Here is a 22398-nt window from a genome sequence, read left to right on the forward strand (position 1 = left end):
TTGTTTTGTAATTTCAGGTCACTGCGACACCGGGACAATATAAGTCCTTGCCGAGAGACTTGGATAACAAGTATCAATTAACGTACGGGCTCGAGAGTAGTCCGCATCTTCCAAAACGATGTCCTCCATCACCCCCAAGACGACAAAGTTCTAGAGACACGACTAATTCTTCCGTAATCGGTGTCGGTGGCTCGGCGGTTGGTGACGTTGTGATAGACTGTAGCGGGCCAGTGCCAACCGCATCATGCGACGATCATCACATTCATCAACATCATCATCAACATCACCATTTGCTTCATCACCCACCGCCACCGCCGCCGGCGCCTACGCCGGCACCCTCCACGCCTCCGCAACTAAATCGACCGTCTTCTTCCATGTCACGTTCGTGGGGTAGCGTCAGCGTTAATATTAACGAAGAGCACGAGCTAATTGCATCTCTCGCTTTGCAGCATCGCAACGGATCAGACGCTAGTTTTAAAGTACGTTTCAAGAGTTTTTAATGTATCCATTTTTTATGATGTAATAATGATGTAACATACGTTATTAATTGCACTGGATTCTATGATATGTGTTTTATTTTTATATTTACAGTCAAGTTCGAGTACAGAATCAGATTCATTACCGTTTGCCAACGAGAATGCCGGCACGATAAAACAAAGGGCCAGTCGAGCACAAGAATACATGGCGGGTGGCCCTAACAGTGGTATCGGCGGTCACTTAATCAATCATCATTCCAATGGTGGTGAACCTGCGGATGTTTTGAACGACATTGGAAATATGCTTGCCAATCTTACAGATGAGCTCGACGCAATGCTCGAAGAAGAGAAACGCCAGGGCCTGAACTCATAATCGTCACTGCCTTCGTTTGCACTTTTCTATTCAACTAAAGTTGCCATAGGATTGCAGGCTTTGATACATGAAATAAATAAACTTGATTAGTGCAACGTACACATTTAGACACAAGTGAATTGCAATTCACGACGGGATAAACTGGTACGAATCGCGTTGAGACTCGAGGATCTCAAATTCTAAGATTCTTAAAGACGGAAATATTTACCGATATATAAATCTATATCTTCGTTGCGAGGAAGAACAGAATCTTTTATTCCAAAAAAAGAACAAATAACATATTACGTCGCTTGAAATCGATGAGAATATTCTGTTCCGAAATTATTTTTGCGTAATTTATACTTTGCTCTGATCTTTTTTTTTGGTTTTTTTATTGAAAGAGGAAATTTACTTATTTTTGCATGGAAACATTGAACGTTCCAGCAAATTTCTGAACGCAGCTGTGGTATTGCATCTATAGTGATAATGCACAATCTTTTTCTATTTTCTTTTGGAGTAGTTGTAGAATTATATTCTTTCTCATTATTCTTTTTTTCTTTTAAAATAGACAATATTAGAAACGAGTGATAATATACGTGTCGCTCTATTCTATAATGAATTAGGGCAACCCAGTATTCAAACAAATATGAAATACTGATGTGGCAGGGGGAGGGGGGAAAGGGAATAAAATTTCCTAACGGATACAGATATATTAGTATAATTATGATTTATGCGGGTCATGTTGCAGGCAATTCGAAAAGAACACATGTGTCTTCTGTATAAAGCCATTTTATATCTGTAACAAATTTGTAACTAATCAAACTCGACCCCTCTTCTCTAAAAAAATCTGGTTTCCGTTAACATACGTACATTCCAATTGATATTTTTCCATTTCCGTCCTTTGTTAAATCGATAATACGATAGAAATCGAAAATTTTCTACTCATAGTTGACTTTGTATGAAAGCAAGGTGCAAAGAAAGATAATCATGTGTTCCATCGCCCAAATAAAGCAGCTCCGAACGTTAGAGACATATTCGTAGGGAGATTGTTACAATGGTGAAAAATAATCAACAGGTTGCACTTGGTTGCATCCCGATATGAATTTATAGAATCCTACATGATTTTTTTTTTTTTAGGAGACACTGATAGTGCTTCCTCTTTTAACAGAGAGGTCTATGAGGGATGCTATTGATCGTATTTAGAATTTCAAGGCAATATGGTTTAGTACAGAGATATAAGTAATGTATGCCAATTAACATTTTGTATTTATTATCTGTACTAATGAATATAGAAACGTACATAGCTTACCATTACTGTGTGGCACATCTGGATATGGCGAAGCAGTTGGAAGGTATTCATATGTATTAAATCAAAGGGGTAGCTGCGGGGACACTTTTGAGACAGACGCTCGAAAGACGGTCTTCCGAAAATGCGTGTCACTGGTACGTTTTGCGATCTGGACGTAATATTTTGCAAGAAACTTTTTATAAGGTGCTATATACGGCATATACTTATAGTATTGTAAGTTGATATGTCGAAAACATTTTTTATCTATCTTTGCAATAACTGATGCAAATGGCAGAGATTTAAATTGAGAATCCCTCGAGAAACAACATGGTAAAAATCTTACATAACATTCTTGATATTTCAAGCTGGAAAAAAATGTTTTTTGTACGAACAAATTTATATTAATAATTGAATACTTATACAAATGTATTAATACGTGTTACGTATTATTAATATTTGCTACACACAAAAGTGACCTATATGCCCATTTTCCCAATGAGAGATCACTTTACGTACCAGTTTTAATGACTGAAAATGCAAAACGCATGATTTATGATAAAATAAATAATTATTATAACACCATTCTTGCGTGACACTCTATTTTTAGTTCTAATGAGAGTTGTTGTTTATAACCAAATCCAATCGCGCTCTGCAGATAAGGAAAGAACACCTGGTAAAACGTATATAAAGTTTTGAGGTATATCATTATACTTAAAATTAATTAATGAAAAATGAAGAAGACTGCCCAGTGCAGAATTAGAGATTTGTCTTGTTAATTACTGTAGATGTATTATAATTCTATATAGTATATATATGTGTGTGTACATATATATCATATATATATATATATATATATATATATCATATATATTGTATATATACACACATACACACACACATACAGGATATCCAACTATCCTTTTAATGACATCCTTTGGCCAATTTGTAATTTTTTCCTGATAAGAATGGGAAGTCACTGCTTATCCTTCTCTTTCTACTTTTATCATAATATATCTTTTTAACTAAGCCATAAATTAAAATTAAGCTCCACTTGACATGATATAAAGAATGTAGTTTGTTTCCACTTGCCTCTTTGAGATTCAATCTGCAATAAATCTTTGCTTCTTAATCGCTTATAAGTTGGAAATTATTGATGGTTTTGATTGTAAATGTGCAATTTGATATATTATTCCTGAGGAAAAATTGATTGATTACGTTGGTCAAAGAATCTATCATTAAAAATCTGTTTTAAGGACATCCTGTACATACATGTATGTATATACACCATTAGCAAGCAGTGACTTTATAAGGCCATATTCTCCACAATACGTCTTTGAAAGAGAAAGATGTGTAAACTACCGTTTATATACAGGGAAATCGCAGTCACATAATCGACATGCGATTTGGCGCGAATAAGTTATTACAGCAGATTGTAGATTTGTATTGCAATTTGATATTTATATAATATAGCATTGCGCAATTATACGATCAAATCATATATCTGATTTTGCGCCGTAAAGACTATAATATTGTGATGTATTTCGATCGTCATTGTAGATATTAATTGTTTTTCGCAATCAAATTACCACGTCCCGTTTACATTTTGTTTTATACCGATAAACATTTGAGTTATTTAAAATTTATATATTTTAAAAGTGTTATAAATCAATAAAAGAATTATATCATTGCATATTTTAATAGTAGAGGTAGCAATTGGTCGTGTTAAAAAATGTGTAAATTAAATTTTGGAAAGACGAGCACATTACGTTACTTTACTCGATTTTTTTATAATACTGTTAGCAGTCCAAGTAGAAGAGTGACGTTAAAAGACGACTTAGAGACATCTAGTAAATTAAAATAAACATCACTACGTCTTTTAATGTTATATCTGCTGCTTGAGAAGCAACGTCGATTTATATGGTAATAAATATTTTCTACTCTTATTAGCCATCTCAATATTCACATAACAATGTTTCCACCGTCTTGTTAATATCCAACAGTTCATTTAAATTTTAAATATATAAAAGTATGCTCGTTTCAAATGTTATGTATGTTATAAGAGAAGATCTAACAAAATATCACAACGACATTATCAAATATTATAACGAGTTATTCGTAACTTATTACATGAATTTATTTTCTAATTAATTGCGTTCTAACTATAGGACAGTGTACAATATAGTTTATGACGTTTCTTACTAGCGATATAAATTACATTTTTATATCCGGGGAAAAATTTTTCATGTATAATTTTGTGTAAAATACATCCATACATGTTTTCTTTCTCTTGTATCTCTGTTCATATATACAAAGAGAATAATAAGTAGAGTTAAAAAATAATTGAAAGGATAATTTTCGCATTGTTTTTGTTTACAAAAAAGTGAAGTTTGAGGAAATGAGAAAGTATTGTCCATATATAATCATAAATGTAACAATCGCATATAAAATATGATTATATATAAAATATTGTATAATTTAATCGCAATTTTACTTTTCATAAAAAAACAATGTAAAAGTAATTTTTCCAATTATTTTTTAAGTGTTATTTTTCTTATATATGTACGAATAAAGATCATACAAGAGAAAGAAAACATATGGACATATTTTATATCATTATATATTATTATGAAAAATTTTTTCACGAGTACTTGCATGAAGAAACATACGCAGAGAAAGGGGGAGAGGGGGGGACAAGAGAAGGATAGAAAAACGGACGAGTAAAAATTATTTCACACACTTTTATTAACGCGAAAGATTGCAAAAAGTTGAAGCACTCGGTCGGTGAGTTGATAAAAAGCAGCGCATAAAATACAGTTCTTCCATGAATTAAAAAAAAAGTGATTTTTATCTCTTTAAATAAATTTGTTTCACGTAGATTGGTGACTCATCTTCACGTAATATGTAATAGAAATGAGAAGGAGGAATAATTTTTTGTTTTTTAATTTGCTTTCCAATTTCAAACATAGGTAATATGAATTCAGAATTTGTGCTTTCAGGTAGGCTAGGCAGTTAATCGGCAGTTTCTTGAGCACATTGCTTTCTACATGGTGTATAGACAGACACAGAATCATATACATATACACACACAGTATATTAATTAATTATAATTTTTGTACAAACATATGTGTTGCGTGCTACAGTCTCGCTATAATCTCGCTTACAGCGAGCCAAATGCCCGCCTAACTGCATTGTACAACCTCCCTTCCTTCCATGTTGGTTTATATATATAAATGCGCATTTTAAATATATTATTTGATTTATCGATTAAAGAAAAAGGTGATTGATCTTTAAATAAAGCCAATGGACACATTTATTCCTCATTTCTCGATTGGTATAAAAATTATTTTCCCTAGAGAGATTAGACAAATATTAAAAAAAAACCCAAACTGGAATAGAACACATTTTTAAAGAGTACGTACGAAAAAATTACTGCCTTTTTTATCACATAGCTTTTAACTGATTTGAAATGAAGTTTTTTTCGTTAAAAATATTGAAATATATTATTCGAGTATTATATTGTCGAATATTATATTCGAGAAATCTATTTATATATTTCGAAATATATTTCTTAAATAATATTCGATAATATAATACTCCAATAATATATTTCAATGTTTTATAAATAATTTAAAGAAATCTCGAGTAATATTAACTAAATTTTAATAAAAAAATATTAATTAAATTTAAAAAAAATATGGACAAGCGTTATTTTGACGAACAAAACTTCAAGCAAAAGAAGATGACGTGACAAAGTCATCAGGCCGATTTAATCAAGCTTACTATAAGCTTTTTTTTTAATCGCTACGTTCAAGCGCGACAAAAGAGACAAATCGACGGTGCTTCAGACTCATCTCGTGCAACATCGATTCTACGCTACTCTGTGTCCCTAAATGCGGGGAATGCCGACCACAATAAAGGCGTTCGACGAGATGAATCTGGAGGGATTCGTGGACGGGGCCCGTTCGTTAGTTAAAAACGCGCCTAGCTTCCATTCCGTCTTTCGTTCCGTCGTTCTTTGTATTCACCTTTCGTTCTCTCTCCCTCCAACGATCGTCGATCGTCCCCTTTCTCTCGTTCGTAGTGCCGCAGTGGTGTCGAGATCGACAAAATTTCAATTTTTCGAAAAAAGTAAAAGATATCCCGACGTACATGCATACGTAACGATCTCGAGTAGTTGGACAATAAAAATATTTCGAACAGCGATATCTCCGAATTAAAGGTATCTCCGAGAGAGAGAGAGAGAGAGAGAGAGAGAGAGAGAGAGAGAGAGAGAGAGAGAGAGAGATTAACACATTAAGTAATATCCTTTGTCAAAGAAAACACGATTGAACCTTTTACGCGGAGGAAAACAATCTTTAGAGATCTTTTAATTGCACAATTAGATCTTTATATCATTTCGAGAGCGCGAGAGGCCAACCTAAAATTCACTGAAAGATCCGAAAAGTTATAAAATTTTAATTACAAAATTTTCTTTTTATTTTATACGACATTCAATTTTCAGTCATTTCTTTTAACGCAATCGACGATTAATTTCTACCATTTAAGTACATTAGTAAAATATGCTCCATTTTGACAAAAACTGGAGATACGATTAATTCTTTATCTTTATAAGTTACACAGATGCATGAAAAAAGGGAAGGACGAAGGAGGGAAGTATAAATTGATCGATTCAATCATTTGTATCTTTATGTATAACGAGATTCCCGGAAGATCTCAGAAAACACATCGCTACAAATTCAAGTAATTTTTCAAAAGAGATTATCATCTCGACCGCCTCGGTAGTTCCTAGCATTAACATCTCTCCCTCGGCAAGTCGGCACCATTGCGCGTTCGCTTTTCCGTCCCTCTCGCGCGCTCGGCAGTTATCGCTTGCCGTCCTTGTCGCGCCGGAGAGACCCGAACGTGATTGGCGCTCGGCTCGACTCGGCTCGCCTCGGCTCGGCTCGGCGGCCGCGCGGCGCGCGCACCCACCACCCACACAGTCGCGCGTCGCGCGCCATACGCGACATACACGTCTCGTCTGGTTCGGCAACGGGAGTCGGTCGGAGCACTCGGAGCGAAGTGAGTTCGGAGTCACTCAAATCAGTAGAGCCGCTATCCCCGGCGCGGAGTGTTCCTCGCTCGCGTTCGCTCCGCTGACAGATAACTGAGAGATAACGCGCGACTTGGATTGGACGCTCCCGTGCAGATCGATCGGACGGACGGCACAAAGGAGATCGGAGCGCGGAAGCCCGCGCGATCGGATCCGTTCAGTGAGTGTTTCGGCGAGTGCGACGCGCCGTTTCCAGCAGTTTACAGTGACACGCGAAGGAGCATCGTCCCCCGCGAGTAATCGCTTTTTTCTCTCTCTCTCTCTCTCTCTCTCTCTCTCTCTCTTTCTCTCTCTCTTTTTTTCGAACGCGAGACCGCGGGGTCCGTTGGGAAATCTGCCACGACCCCAATCGCGGTTAAAAGGCTCTCTCTCTCTTTCTCTCGTAGGCCTGATTTACCGTTTGTTGTCGCGAACGTACGTTACGCGGGAGCACCTTCTTTCCGCGGCGGATCGGTTTGGCTCGCTCGCGAGATCGCAAGACACTCTGAAGTTGTTGATTCGAACGTATGCGGTTTACAGACGTGTCTCGATGGCAACTCGCGCATATATTCTCGCCATGCTGGAAGTGTGCTGAGAGACGGTGTCTCTCGCAACGGCGCGGAAAGAGAGAAAGAGAGATGCAGGTTTTTTTTGGGAAAATTTTCTCCTTGTATATCGTACATACGCGATGGCCGATGTATACGCGGGTGGAGAAGGGGGAACGATGCTTTCTCGCACCGTGCTTTTTAATCCGCGATTTAAACGTGTCATTTAAGATGTATGCGGGTTGCAGGTGATCGTCGAGACTGTCGAGAGACAGAGCGAACCGTACGGGGAAAAGAATAACGCGATTAAATAGAGAAGATGCCGTCTTCGATCGGACTGGATCTTGGTAGCTTCTAAAAATATTTCTGTGTAAATTTTGTATAGATACCTTTTTCAATTCAGTGAATTGCACGCCGATTATATTTGTCAGGCTGGAAACACTGTTTTTGTTTGTTTGTTGAAACAGTAAATTCACTTAAATCGATAATCGATTATTGAAACAATAAGTTTTTTACAGTTACATTGTTAAGGGTTATTGTGGGAGAGAAATTATGCGTGGGTGGGGAGAGAGTAATTTTGAGTAGAGTAGAAAGTAGTTCTGACAAAGAGACGCGTGTCGCAATTGTCCGGAACCGATTTGATTCTGTTTAAAGTGCGTCACTAAACGCGAAATGTAAGACACGTGTTTTCTTTGTGAAGAAGATACTTTCTTTTTTCTTTTCGGACATAAAAAGCTTGGCGGAAGAGCCTAGTGGCATATTTATCTTTTGTCGAGCGATCGTGATTCATAATTCATAATTCGATTGGCTACTTTTCGATCTTTCAAATTTTACAAAAAAAAAATTAAAACGGATCATGATAAACTAATTTAAATGGAAAATACAAGTATTTTTGTTGATTTCTTCGCACTTAAAATTATACGAAAATTGGAATCGTTTAGCTACGAGATCTTTAGCCAATAAATATCGAGATGTACAGACTGCTCGTAACGAGAGGGTAATTTTACGTGAAAAATAAATTAAAAATACAGATTGCTTAGAAAGAAATAGGTTTAAAAATTCTAGGAATAAGAAAATATTACGGTCTCTTTTACTGCAGATGGACATACATTTGGATGTGAACAAAAGTACAATAGTCTAAAATAAAGATAATTTTGATATTTTGCAAACAATTTGCTCGCAACTTTAATTAATTATTTTTTTGATTAATTATAATTATCTCTTTCGTATTTTTAAAATAAAATACTGAAACTTTTTACCTTATATAAGCTTGTCTTTTCCTTCAAATCAGCTTTTTTAATTAAAAGACATTTTACGATTTTAATATTACAAATGTTTCATGTTGGATTATATTAAAAAATCACTTTCCATTTGATGTCATAACGGCACCTATAATTTTTGCTTTCAAGTCTTTTGAATTGGATGACACATCGCGGAGTAATTGTACATGCCATTGTATTATTGTTGAGTTCAAAAGTTTTATATACTGTCCCAAGTTGAAAAGAATAGAGATAATTCGTTTCTTTTTTTAATTATGATGTATTTATTATTAAGCAGTTATTAAGTTACGAAATGTAATTCTCATATTTTACGATTACAAGGTAAATGACACAATAAATAAGTTAATAACTATATACATAGGTTCTATATGTTTCCATTGTTTATACTTATCGTTACAGGAATTTGAAAAGGGAAAGCGTAGTGTTGTACAATATTATTATTATGCAGTATGCAATATTTGTATTAAATCTATACGGGGAGCAGAATGTAATAAAAGACAATCTTTGTCAAATTGAAATTTTGCCATTTAAAAAAGAATCCAAATTTTAGAAATAAATTGTGTTACGCTATAAAAAATAAAGTCGAAAAATATTGAGGATAAAAAATATTTTTTGCAATAAATCTCTCGCAATGGTTCTAAAGATGCTTATTAGCATCATTATCATTAAATTGATTCTCAATGTGATTGTATTATTCCAGTTTTAATCTGCGTTTCAAGATCGACATTAATTAACGCGTAATTCGATGAGCTGAAAAACATATATAAATTAGGAATCCCTAACTTTTTTGTCAAGAGAGCCATATTAAAATTTTTGTAATAATTGGAGGTCCGGGTAAGTTTTATTTTTGAAAATCATGTAAAAACAAAATATCTTTATTTTAAAATGATTTTATATTATAACGTCGAAATTTCTCGGCAGGCATGTACAAATTCGTGCAAAAATATTATTAGGCCCAAAGATCCAGCCTGATCATATATGGCACGTTTCTCTATTTACTTGCGTTAAAAAATGATTTTTTTTTTAAATTAGAAATTAGTAAATTTTGTGATGAGTTTAAATGACTCTGAACCCTTTTAAACGAGCACTTTGAAATCACTCTCTCTCATGTGGATTCTCAAGCGAATCAATTTATGGCAAACCAAACGTCTGTGTCTAACAGAATTTTTTTTTTCTCACAGCCGAGACACTTAAGACCAGGATCCTGAAGGATGGCCGTGTCGCGTAGAGTAATGAAAAAGCAGAGAGCTTTGGTTTTTAGACCGTGCGGGATCAACATCGCCGCGGATCAGATGGTAGTCGGCTGAGAAGGGACGTGCGCTTGGCCGCGTTACAAGAGATTTACGCCGTAATGGCAAGAACTAACACGTTATCCTCGCGCGATGCCGCTCCCATGCGAGTTAGCGGAATACTGTGGAACCGGAGGCTGTGTTAAGAGTGCGTTAACACGCGCGGTGATATTCGGCGCGGAGAAAGGATCTAGTTTCGTGACGGACCGGTTTGCCGTATGGCCGGCCAGTTCAATAGACGATAACGGCGCCGAGTGCGTTACCATTGTGTTCATATCCGTTTCACGGAATTGCCATACCTGACGTTCTCCAATTGTGCACCTAGCGTTTATCGGTGATAGAGAAGAGGAGAGGGAGATAAAGAAATAGGAAGGACCCTCGACGTTTCACCTTCGAGTATTAACGTCATCAAGCCAAGTTGTGTGTCGGTGACTTGAACAGAGGAAACAGAGGGTAAAAAAATCAAGCGAGTGAACCGTTTCACATCGAATCGTGACGAGACGCAGATTAATGTAAGACGGATGAGTGCAAGAGAAGAGGAAATCACAAAAAAAAAAATCAGAGGTGCCTAAGGAGGAATAAGACGAGGACGATCCAGGCGAGATATCATATATTGCGAGACGGAGAAGTGTCTTCGGAGAAGTCGCGACGACTGCGGGGACCGATGCTCAGGATCGTACGATGGCCGAGGCCCCGTCCGACCCGAGACCCGTGAGCGTCGTCGCCGTCGACGGTGCCGCTGTGGATAATGCCAGGAGCAGCGCAGACCAAACACAGGTACCGTTTCGTTTCGTTTCCTCTCTCGACGTGTCACGCGCGCAGCCAGTCGAATGACCGAAATCTTTGAGAGGAATTAAGGGTACCCTTGAAAATGTCCGGATTGTCTTTATTTAAAAGAAAGTGGCTTTCTGCGCGTTCCGAGCTGTATAACATGATTTATGGACACGTTTAAATGTCTAGAAATTGTACGTACAGTCTTTACGCAGAGCGGAGTATACCACGCAAATGTCAAACGAGTTTTCTGATTCAGTTATACGTAATAATTCCGTTATAATTAAATTAGATTATTTATATTAATCTATAAGTAACTTTAAAATTCACATTTATAATTCGCATCACAGATTTTAGAATAGAATATTGTTCGTATTTATAATTTTATATATCGTGTTTTTATGTACAAAGAATCGTTTAAAGAGGGCTTAAGCTTTGTTTTTTTTTTCTTATTGCAATAAATTGAAAGTTTTCAAAAATTTGGAATTTAAAATTTTAACGCTTAAATGTATGATAATATTATTCATAAAATAATTCTAATAAAAACTTGCAAAAACTCAAACAACAGAAAAATTATGTTAACAAATTCGAATAAAATTCTATCAAAAATTAAAAATTGGTGTATGTGTAAAAAAAATGTTATTTAATATTTTTTCAGCGTTTATTACAGCAAAGAAATTTATTCTCAGACTAATAATTAAGATAAAATTAATATAGCTCCCGGTTTTTTCCGATTTTATTTTGAAAGTTTATGTAAAAAATAAAAGCACACTGAAACTGTACACTCTACTATAAGTATGAACTGCACACTATATAGTTATAAAATGTGAATAAATATGATGAAATGTCAATAAAAACGATGAAAGGTCCGTAACGATGAAAGTATCGATAAAAACCAACTTGAAACGAGCACCAAAGATGCAACGAAACATAAACAAGAACAGCATTTTATCTCGTTTTTTCAAAATACTCTTGTTCAACCTTCCGTATCGAGAGATATATTTCCGATATATTGATGTCAAATCTCTCCTTTATTCGTAGCCTTGATTTGAAGTAGACAAAGAAAAAGAAAAGTTAATTGTTGCAGGAAATATGTCGTGTAAGGAGCTGACGCAGAAACTTGGAATCATTTTTTATTAAACTAACTTAATTAAAATTAACTACCTAATTAACTTAACTAACTTAATTAAATTACTGAATTAAACTAACTTAATTGGGGATTCTTGCTTTATTTCAAATAGTTCTATAGTTCTTGATAGATTAAACAAATGGTTCTGGCTATTAAAGCAGGACATCGCTTCAAGATAAACTGAAACAGCGTTTGGCTTTGTCTTACGGGAGTTAGATTAATATTTTTCGTTAAATTTCATGAAATTTGTAGTTTTACGTGAGTTCTAGAAAGACTTCTGTTTTATAGTAAGAAATATTGGTTAAATTTTAACAGAGATGAGTACACACCCAAGCGCTCTTAAATATACCGACATAAGAAAATTATGTATCTTCTACAATTTTACAGTTTTACTTATTATAAAATGGTTCTTGTGTAATTCCGAGTTTATCATAACATTTTATGAAAAGTTTTGACGGTAAATGTTTTCTTTTATTTTTAAATAACTTTTCGGCGCTTTTATTTATGCATGAGTAAGACTGATCAATTTTTAAGATTTCGGTGTATTATAAAATATTTCTTATACAGTTTTAAGCTTATCACATCTTTAAGGAGTTTTAACGATAAATAATCCTTTTTATTTTTTGAATAATTTTTTTCGCGCGAGGAAAATACGTATCTATATACGGATATAAAAGTAAAGCGCTGATCGATTTCAGTGTATTTTAAAATAACTCTTGGAAATCAAGCATCTCACCACTGTATTCAGAAATACGATCCTTTCACAAGCGATAAAAATTATTTTAAAAAGAATACTACAATTATTTTAAGAAGAATTTATCGTTAGAACGCTTTATAAAATGTATAAATAAGTGCATAACTTGCCTTTGTTTAAATAAGTTCACAAAACTCATCTTTATTTAATCAATATCTTTTGCTTTTAAAAAGCAGAACTTTCTTTAGAACTCGTGCAGAACTGCAAATCTCTTGAAATCTGATAAAGACTGTTAAGTAAACTCTCGTAAGATAAAGGTGCTGTGTCTCACATAAGATGTTTCTCCTGAAGTAATTTGCTTTAACCAGAACTATTTGTTTGACGTATCAGGAACTATTTGAAATAAAGTTAGAATAATGTAAGTAAAATTAAAATAATACAATTTAATATTTAAATAAATTATAATATTATACGTTAAATACATTTAACTAAATAAGAATTTTATTGAAGATTATTAAAATAAAAAACGAGAAACTTTTTATATTTTATTCTCTTGAACTCTCAACAACTGATGTGTGAAACCGATAAAATGATCAGTTTCACACCTGGACATGCGAGGTTGTGGCGCATCAAAATCCTTGAAATAAAAGAATCCTTCAAAATTACGATTTGAAGTACCAAACCGACTTTTATAATGTTTTTTTTTGCTATGTTCGACTATATATTTGGTTTTAAAATCTATCATATTATCATAAGTTACGAATAATTATAGTTACAAAAAATACTGTTTTTTGTTCAACCAGCTAAAAAGTATGCGATAATCGGTCGGGAATCTACTAAATAATATTTTTGCGTAAATTTGTATATGATTTTCTGTTCAATAGACTACGTGTCGATTATATGTCGGTCTTGAAACGCAATCCCGAGCTGAAGCTGGGATAATAAATTTACACAATTAAATTGATAATCAATTTAATAATAATAATATTGATAAATATCTTTCTAAAGCACGGCGGAGTATTTATTGCGAAAAATATCGCCCCTATCAGAGTTTCACAATAAATTTTTCGTAGAACGATGATTAAATTACGTAAAATAATAATTTAATAAAATAAAAGGTTTCTCGTTCTTTTTCTATTTTAATAATTTTCAATAAAATTCTTATTTTTGAATATTAAATGTATTTAACGTATAATATTATAATTTATTTCAATATTAAATTATATTATTTTACTTTTTTTGATAAAAATAGAATATTTATTGTTTTTATTGTATTTTGTTTTCTACAGTGACTTATATATAGTTTGTAAAAAAAAAACTATAGTAGGATTCAAAAATATTTTATTTTAGAATAATATCAGGATCGTTAATACGTATTGTTTTTTAATAAAAATGCATTTTTTACATTAAAAAATTTATATTAGAAACAGGAATATTAAAATTTTCTACGTAAATGTCTCATCATTAGATATACTTAAGAGAATGATAAAATCTTAATATAATTCGTCACATATATACTTTTATAATTTTACATGGAATATATTTTATATTCCACGCGATTTTATTCGTATTTTAAAGTCTGACGACAAAAAGTTGACAATTCGTAATAAAGTCACGTCGCGACTAGATCGAGTCGAGCCGCTCAAATTCACAGCTCGTTTACATTTTAGGAGGCACGAGACGGTGGTCGGTCTTTTACCTCGACGGAGGCGCAGACAGAGCTGGGGCTTCAGAGTGGGGCTCCGGCGAGCCAGACCGAGGAGATTCCCAGCGGTATTCGAGACGCGCGTAGACGAGAGCGACGAATACGCAGACAGCATCGTCGCGCTCTGAGATCTTGCTCCATACCGACGTATCCCGCCGCCACGCCAGGTTGCCAGACGGCATCAACCGCACTGGGAGTGCCGCTGGTACCACCCGCCAGAGGTTTCCTTCACCCCCCGCCCCCGCATTTGAGCCTCAGAGGCCTCAGCCTCGGTTTACCATTCCCTGTACCTGCTAGCGTGTCTGCTTTCGGCAGGTGAGCCTCGATATTTGTTTCTCGGATAGGGAAAATACCTCTGAAATGCGAATTTTCAAGAAATTTATACGGGATTTGATTATCTACAATTTGTTTATAATTTTTTTTTTGAAAAAAACTAAATTTTGTCATAAACATCCTTAAATGCATTTCTTTATATTCTGGAATCCACAATTTGTCTATATTTTGCTTACATTTTTATCTACTTTGCAAAAGATTATAAACAAGTAAAAAATTCAGATAATTTTGTCATAAACATTTCATGCGTTTTTTTTTGTAAATTTTATACGAGATTCAATAATCCACATTTTAACTGTTATTGTCCAATATTTAGTTAACTTTACTTTAAATTTTAATTTTTATTGGTATGTGATTACAAGTTATTAGAATGGCGCGTAGCTGAATGAAATAATAGTTCAGGAAACGTTGGATGTTTAAGAGATAAAAATCTAGAAGAATTGTTATTGGCATCTAGTTAAACAAAAGTTTCATGTCATTCGAATAGTTTGATCACATAATTTGTTCGAATTCCTCGTTTGAATTTCATGACATCGTGACCAATGTACATATCATTTAAGAGCTATATAACTATATAGCTTCACGGTTGATGCTACGCTGTAACAATATAGCAATCGCGATCATATAATTGTCACGAGAGTATATGTCACGGTTATTCAACGAACATGTATCGTTCAATTTGTTTTGCATTGCAGGGACACAGTACCAAAACAGTGTTGCGGTTTGGGTTCCCCGCCAGTACGCTGGTCCATATTGGGTGTCGGCTTCGTAGGTCTAGTCTGCGCCGGTGCAGGCACTCTCCTTGGTGCTCTTAAAGCCTCTGGTCGTGATCACCTTTTGGGAATATTTATGTCCGGTAAATAAACGTAATTTTTCTTATTCGTTATCGTCGATGTTAATAAAATAAAGTCTAGCAGTTAAGCGTCGATAATAACTAAGTTTTTGAAAAAGAGACTACGATATTTAATGTGAATTATGTGATGAAAAAAGCATGTATATTTGTCGTTTTATTCGGCTGATTTGACGATTTATTGTTTCTGAAATTCAAACAATTTGTTTGTAGAAAAAGAATTATGGAAGAGCGATATAAATACTTCATTTACCAGTATATTCACAAGAGAAATGAATTTTTTAAATTACGGAATTATAAGAAATTCTTGAAACCTGTAATCGGAGACTGAAGAATAAGACGTAACATGTAGATTGTCATAGCGATCAACTGCACGTGGCGCACAGCAAGATCGAGGAAGAGAGAGGAGAGAATAGGGAAACTCGAGCTCGCAACAGTTACTTTCTAAACGTGGGCATGTAAGCTGCGACCCGCTTAGAATGCTTCTCACACTGAGGGAACGCCACTTACAGAGATTGATGTTATACACTTCCACACGCGAAAACCGTGAGATCGAGGGAATAATGGCTCGAGGAACAAATAGAGGAATAGACAAACGAACAGACGCCGCTCCCTTTTGACTAAAGGAATAATACCTATTGGAATCTATTTTCTTTCTTATTTTTACGTAAAGAGTAACTTGTGTCTCAGTTATTTAGACCATTATAAAGTGACAAATGAAGATTGTAGGTCGTTTTGTTTGTATTATAATTATAGTATGCATTTTTTGTTACAGGTATAGGAGTGCTTTTGGTATTGGTGAGTGCAGTGGCATGGCGATTAACTAATCAAGATTATTGCGGCAGCTTATTCGGCTTCACAAGCATTTCCGGTAGAATACCCCCGGCGAGACCGATACATCCATACGCCGCTATGATTTATCCGGAATTCCAATTTAGAACGCCGCCACCGAGCTATCAGGTATATATTTATAAAGCAACGTTTTATTAAAAATTTATTTGGTTATATTGTACTAAATAACACAATCGCTTTCATAAGCGATTTAAGAGTAGATTTATCATCTAAGTCAAGTTTTTCTCAGCCAGAATGTCGAGTAATTGTAATTTTTGAGTTACAAGTTATTGAGATAGAGAGAAAGAGAGAGAAAGAGAGGCTTTTCATGAACTCCATTTCAGAAGATAAATACTTAACAAAACTATGTTCTTCAGTTAATCTCAGGTAGATTTTAAAAAGAATTTTAATTTGCTTAATTACTTAATAAAGATATATATTATAAATTAACACTAGAACTACCGAAGAGTAATTTATATTTATTTCTACTAAAGAAATCTTAGAGAAGAGAAAAAGAGAAAACAAATTAATAAAATTAATTATCTATGTAATTTCAATAAAAATTTCAATAAAGTCAAGGAAACAGAAGATGTTTTAAAAATGAGTAATTCTTATTTAAATTATTTAAAAATGTCAAATGGATCATTTTGACCCACTTGGAATTGTTCTAGCGTTAATATAATTTAATTTACTTAATTAAAGTATATTACAAATTATTTGAAGATTGAAATTAAATTTCGATACTTTTGCTAAGAAAAAAAATCAATTTTTAATCATTCAAAGGATCTGTTATTATTAAAAAACCATTTAGTGATTTTTGAACATTTCGTATATGAATACTTTATTACAGGCTAGTATGCAAGAGTATAGACTTCGGTTGTTGTTATTGGACCGATTGCAGCCTACGTCGTCGCCGCCACCGACTTACAGGTCAAATGCGGGAAGTATCGTGACTCCTGGTACAGCAAGGGAGAGTCGACCGCCAAGTTATTGTGCCGAATCCAATGTCGCGCCTAATATCACTTTAGTATCCTCGAAGAAGGACGCAAATCTTGTTAGAATTGTCCAAACTGAATCCGAACCGGTTATCCTCAGTGGCGATCAAACGCCACCGGTAGCTGTCGAAGTATTAGCGCATCTTTAGATTAAGCGACAAAATCATCTGTGCTTTTGCCATTTCTTTTTTTTTTTTTCGAAGTTTGAAGCGATGATGTACCTAACGTAGGGTGTTATTAGGCAAATTACTTTTTGGCATGAGAAAAGATGAAGATGAAGTTCACAGACGCCATGTATGCCTTCACACCTCAATTCTCAGATTGAATATGTAGATATTCATTCATTATGATTCGCAGCTGTGTACAGTCGAGTAGACAATGTATATAGGTCTACGTGTAATACGAAGAAATTCTATGACTATTAGTTGAGGATAATTGTACTTTATATTTATTTTAATATACGTTATATAAATATATCTGTAACATATTCTTATATCCAATGCTTCGTGAACAAATGTTAAGTATTAGAATGTTACATTTTAATATTTTCACAGAAGCAAACAGAAACTTGATTGCAAATATGTAATCAAAATTTCTTATTTTACATAATTATAATTTTCATCACTTGGATTCGAGCTCTGCAATCTTCATTATTAATCTTGTTCCTTTAATTTTGAAGTAGAAGTAACATTTGCCTGAATTTCTGTAGAATTTGTTATATTCTTTATTGTTGTGTTCTTTTATTAATCAGTTTATTATATTTTAATTTCAATCCACGTTTTCGTTTCCGTGGAAGCGACGTTGGATCTGTAATAAAAATATGAGTTTATCCTCAATAAATAAATAATTTTATTTTTAGCAAACTAAAATCGACACGTACGGTCCTCAGGAATGTTCATCCTCTTTCTCAAAACAGCCCGCACTTGTTTATTTAAAATTTCTCTGCACTGTACGTCAAAACCAGTTGGTAGCCATCCTCTCTTCTCGTGACATCTTGTATCAGGTAAAGGATCAGGAAGCTTTGCTAGCATTTCCTGTATTTCTCCTACCAGGACGTCGCAATACTAATAACATAATGAGTGGAGGTAACAATTTATAATAGTGCTCGGAATCAATGTAAGGTCCGATACACACTATCGGTCCACTCATGCTTCGCTCACAGTCTGATCAAATATTCTTTCATTGTTTATTGTTTCGAATCGTTGCTGGAGCGAGACCGGACCAAAATTTGAGCGTTACTCATAATGTAAATACGTACATTATAAAGTATAAACAATGAAAGAATATTTGATCGGACCGATAGTGTGTATCGGGCTCAATTGAACAGATCGAATTTTATGAATTTCAGGACTATATTTTAGATTATCTCCAGATCGTTTGAGTATGAACGTTATATTTAAAAGTTATATTCGGACAGTTTTATCTGTTAAACCTGACTGGTAAATAGAATATTTTTGCTTTCAACTATTCAATCATATAATTTATTCGAATCTTTTGTGCCTTTAGTTGTCTTATTATGTTATTTTACAATTAATACCCTCATAACATACTATTTTTGTAGAGAAAACTATTGACAAACCTGATAAAACATTTGTCGGGAAGGAGGTACCATACCTTCCTGGTATATGTACACATTCTCATATAAATGCCGCTCTTTCTTCAAATTTTGCTTCTGACTCAACGTGGCAGTAAGTACTGCAGGTTTCTGTTTGGAAACAGGCGCTGATTTATAGGGTAACGTATAATTTGAATAATTTCTTTTACATCTGACAGTTGAACCTAATCCATCTACGGATCACAAAAATTAATTTTATAGAATATTTTTTATGTTAAATAAAGATACTTCAGATATCTTTGACAGTCAAAAATAATGTAACTTACGCATAGCTTTTAATCTATAATCCAGTGTCTGATATTTTCTTGCATTAATATCCTTTCTTGGATCGTAGCCCAATTTCACCCACATAATTCTCCACGGTCCAGTCATAAAATAATATGCTACAGATGGCAATAATATTTTCAACTGTTCGGCTGTAAATTGTGTCTTGTACATAATGGCGTTTTTTGACCAAATTGGACGCTCCTCGAAGAGCTGGCGTACTTGCTCTAAGTGCGTGTTTTGAAGAAACTTCACCCTCATAGCAGACTCAATGCCTTTCGGCGCCGCGGCGGGTACTTCAGACGTGGAAAAGTATATGTAATTGGGAAAGCCTGCTTGAGATTTTTTGTTTTTACCAATTACATTATCCGGATTTGAATCTATTTCGGTTTTCGGTATATATTGTTGTACAGTGTCCATTCTGCTGAAGACAGCTGGTGGTAGGAAGTAAGGTACATCGTTTTTTAACCAAGAGTAAAGCGGAATGCCCGTTGGATAAATCAAGCTGTATATGCATTCCAATTTCTTTGGATTCGACCTGTTCTGTGTCATTGGTAAGTATTGAAAATCAGATAAATCTAAAAAAGGAAGGATATTAATATGAGAAAAATTAATATAGAGATAACGTCGTACATAATTTGTATACAACATACTGGTAAATTTGAATTCAGTCTCTATTCTTCCCAATATTTTCAAGTATGGTACTTCATAGTCTGTCTCTTGAGATAAATTTTCATACTTATTGTTGTCAAAAGCAAATGTGTTTGTTTTATTTCTCGATGGATTCTTGTCTACGCATGTATCATACAAGTTTTTATCATCGTTATCTACAGTATATTTTTTCTCAGCTGCTTCTTCGCTACAATGCGTAAAGTCAAGATCGCGGTCTTCTTCCTGGCTGGTCAAATCATTATCGACACTAATATCGCTTTCATAATTGTCTCTTTCTCTTGTGATATTAAATGTTGCATTAATCTGTTCATTGTTTGAATGGGATGTATGAAGATCTTTACTAACGCGAGAAGTAGTAGCTTCCGAGTTTGTAATGTCCATAGATGTTGGTTTTACAAGCTCCACCGTAGCACTTTTGACTTGTGTTACCTTATTCTTTTTTACTCTAACTCTAAGTAAGAAACCGTTTGTACTATGTCTATCCCCGCAAGTAGGCTTGCTGTAACCGTCGTCAGGTCTGAACCGCAGTTCTAATCTTCTGTTAGGAACGTCTACAGTCTGTTAAACAATCAGATATAGAGTTAGATAATGTAATTAAACTAATTGGATATAGTATTCATTATTTTATCATACCATAGAAATGGCACTAATGCCACCCAACGTTTCAATAGCTTTATCGGCGTTGACTACATTTCCTGGATATTTAATACATATTAGTTTCTTGTCAAATCTGTGTCCAGAAATTACTGGGCCTGCATCTTTGCCATCTTGTGGATTATTTTCCTTTATCTACAATAAGACAAAAAGATTCTATATATATATATATATATATATATATATTATATAATCTACATATAATTGATATGGCCTAGTTTACACCGTGCGACCTGATCGCGACCTGACCTATACCCTGACCTAAAATAGGCTTCTAAACAAAACGTTTACACCATGTAGACCTATGATACTTTTGGGTCAAATATAAGTAAAAATTATCTATTAGTATCTATTGGTACACTCTCTGCACTTTAGGCGATCTTTAGGTCACCTGCGTTTACACGCGTTACGTCATGTGGCCTAATTTAGGTCAGGGCACGCGAAAGAGACCTGACCCAAGCGAGGTCGCAACTGTTTACATCGTCGCGACCTATCGTGTTTGGGTTGAATATAAGGTATAGGTCGCGGCCTAAATATCTCATAAATCACAAACTCATAGAATTGTAAACAAGTTTGCAATATAGAATGTGAGGAGTAAATCAACAAAATGTAATCCTTCGTAAAAAAAAGTAAGAGATATATTTATAATTTTTTATCAGATACGTAGGTCTTGGAAAAATAATTTTGCATGAAATAATGCATCTATTCGATTACATTTATTTAACTCTTTAAAATTAAACTTTATATATGGGAAAGAAAGAAAAAGGAAAGAAGGGAGAAAAGTATATACTTATTATGCAAACAATATTATATGATAGTTATATTTTATTTTAAGCGTAGGAGGAAAAAATTACACAAAAAGTTCTATTTCAGGAAATAGATTATTAATATACAAAGGACAAATGTTTTACTCTTCCCCACCGTCAGTTTTCATGAAATATATTCTGCTATAAAAACGTCATATTATTTCATATTTTATTTCGCGCTATAATTCGATCGTGACGCACGCTCGTTTTACTGAATTTTACTCGACCGGTACGACAGATTTTCTAACCTTCAAAAACACGTCGCTTTCAACACTCAGCTATTTCTTTCAGTATCGCGCAACGATCTTTGCCTTTCGAGTCCTTTATTCTCAAACAAAATGGAATCGAACAAGTATGTTTTTATCCAAATTTAAAACGGCAGGATTAAAGTAAATATATTGAAGCATTTCGACGTACGTTAATATTGTTGTCCAGCGATTCGGCGAAGGAATCGTCGCTGTCGATTTCACGACAATAATCCTCCGCGTTGAAGTCCGGATCCTTGTCGTCCTGTTTATCGGACATCTCGGTGTCACTTGGATCACTGACTTCGCTCATCATATTGCTTCGCTTATAATAAATACAACAAGTTTTCAAATCACGCTCTTTCCAAGAGCGTTATTCCTCATAACCTATCGACAACAAGTCCCTATTTGTTTCAGCTCTATTGTTGACATCGGATGGTGACGACGGTGACGTGCGACTTCTTGACCCACTATTCCCTTTTCTTACCGCTCGTGTTTTGAGTTTTGACAATCCTGAACCTCCGAACGCGTGT

At 34.4% G+C, this 22398-nt stretch overlaps 3 protein-coding genes across 5 annotated transcripts in view; 2 read left to right on the top strand and 1 right to left on the bottom strand.

Moving 5' to 3' along the window:
• Ckn (CRK like proto-oncogene, adaptor protein) overlaps positions 1-5436 on the top strand; it is a 31254-nt gene extending 25818 nt beyond the window's left edge. The window contains exons 6-7 of the mRNA XM_071697332.1: positions 18-479; positions 592-5436. Coding sequence (XP_071553433.1) covers positions 18-479; positions 592-849 — 720 coding nt within the window. The 3' untranslated portion in view covers positions 850-5436. The remainder of the gene's footprint in view (positions 1-17; positions 480-591) is intronic.
• A 1677-nt stretch (positions 5437-7113) lies between these two features.
• Positions 7114-18085, top strand: LOC139767740 (uncharacterized). Of its 3 annotated transcripts, none has more exons than XM_071697344.1 (6): positions 7114-7444; positions 10194-11078; positions 14566-14915; positions 15629-15789; positions 16559-16743; positions 17465-18085. In XM_071697344.1, exons 2-6 carry the CDS (start codon positions 10983-10985, stop codon positions 17756-17758), a joined length of 1086 nt encoding a protein of 361 aa, XP_071553445.1. In that variant the 5' UTR covers positions 7114-7444; positions 10194-10982; the 3' UTR covers positions 17759-18085. The 3 variants fall into 3 exon arrangements, with proteins under 3 accessions (XP_071553445.1, XP_071553444.1, XP_071553446.1); XM_071697343.1 differs by having other exon boundaries at positions 7114-7368; XM_071697345.1 differs by lacking the exon at positions 7114-7444 and adding an exon at positions 7981-8079.
• L(2)37cd (general transcription factor IIIC subunit l(2)37Cd) lies at positions 18035-22283 on the bottom strand. Its single transcript, XM_071697338.1, is given in 8 exon segments — positions 18035-18334; positions 18337-18416; positions 18490-18673; positions 19189-19397; positions 19491-20066; positions 20142-20718; positions 20794-20949; positions 22038-22283. Coding segments are annotated over 8 exon segments (1998 nt in total). The 5' UTR covers positions 22182-22283; the 3' UTR covers positions 18035-18262.
• Positions 22284-22398: the final 115 nt, after the last annotated feature.

Source organism: Temnothorax nylanderi, unplaced genomic scaffold, assembly GCF_030848795.1.
Source record: "Temnothorax nylanderi isolate EJ_2023f unplaced genomic scaffold, tnyl_v1.0 TNYL_tig0011_pilon, whole genome shotgun sequence".
NCBI classification, from domain to species: domain Eukaryota; kingdom Metazoa; phylum Arthropoda; class Insecta; order Hymenoptera; family Formicidae; genus Temnothorax; species Temnothorax nylanderi.

What these genes read in the sequence shown, in the direction of transcription:
- LOC139767740 (XM_071697344.1), top strand. Translation starts at nt 10,983, where the DNA reads ATGGCCGAGGCCCCGTCCGACCCGAGACCCGTGAGCGTCGTCGCCGTC. An exon ending in GCAGCGCAGACCAAACACAG is followed by an intron (nt 11,079 to 14,565) that starts GTACCGTTTCGT and finishes TTTACATTTTAG; the next exon opens with GAGGCACGAGACGGTGGTCG. An exon ending in CGCCGCCACCGAGCTATCAG is followed by an intron (nt 16,744 to 17,464) that starts GTATATATTTAT and finishes ACTTTATTACAG; the next exon opens with GCTAGTATGCAAGAGTATAG.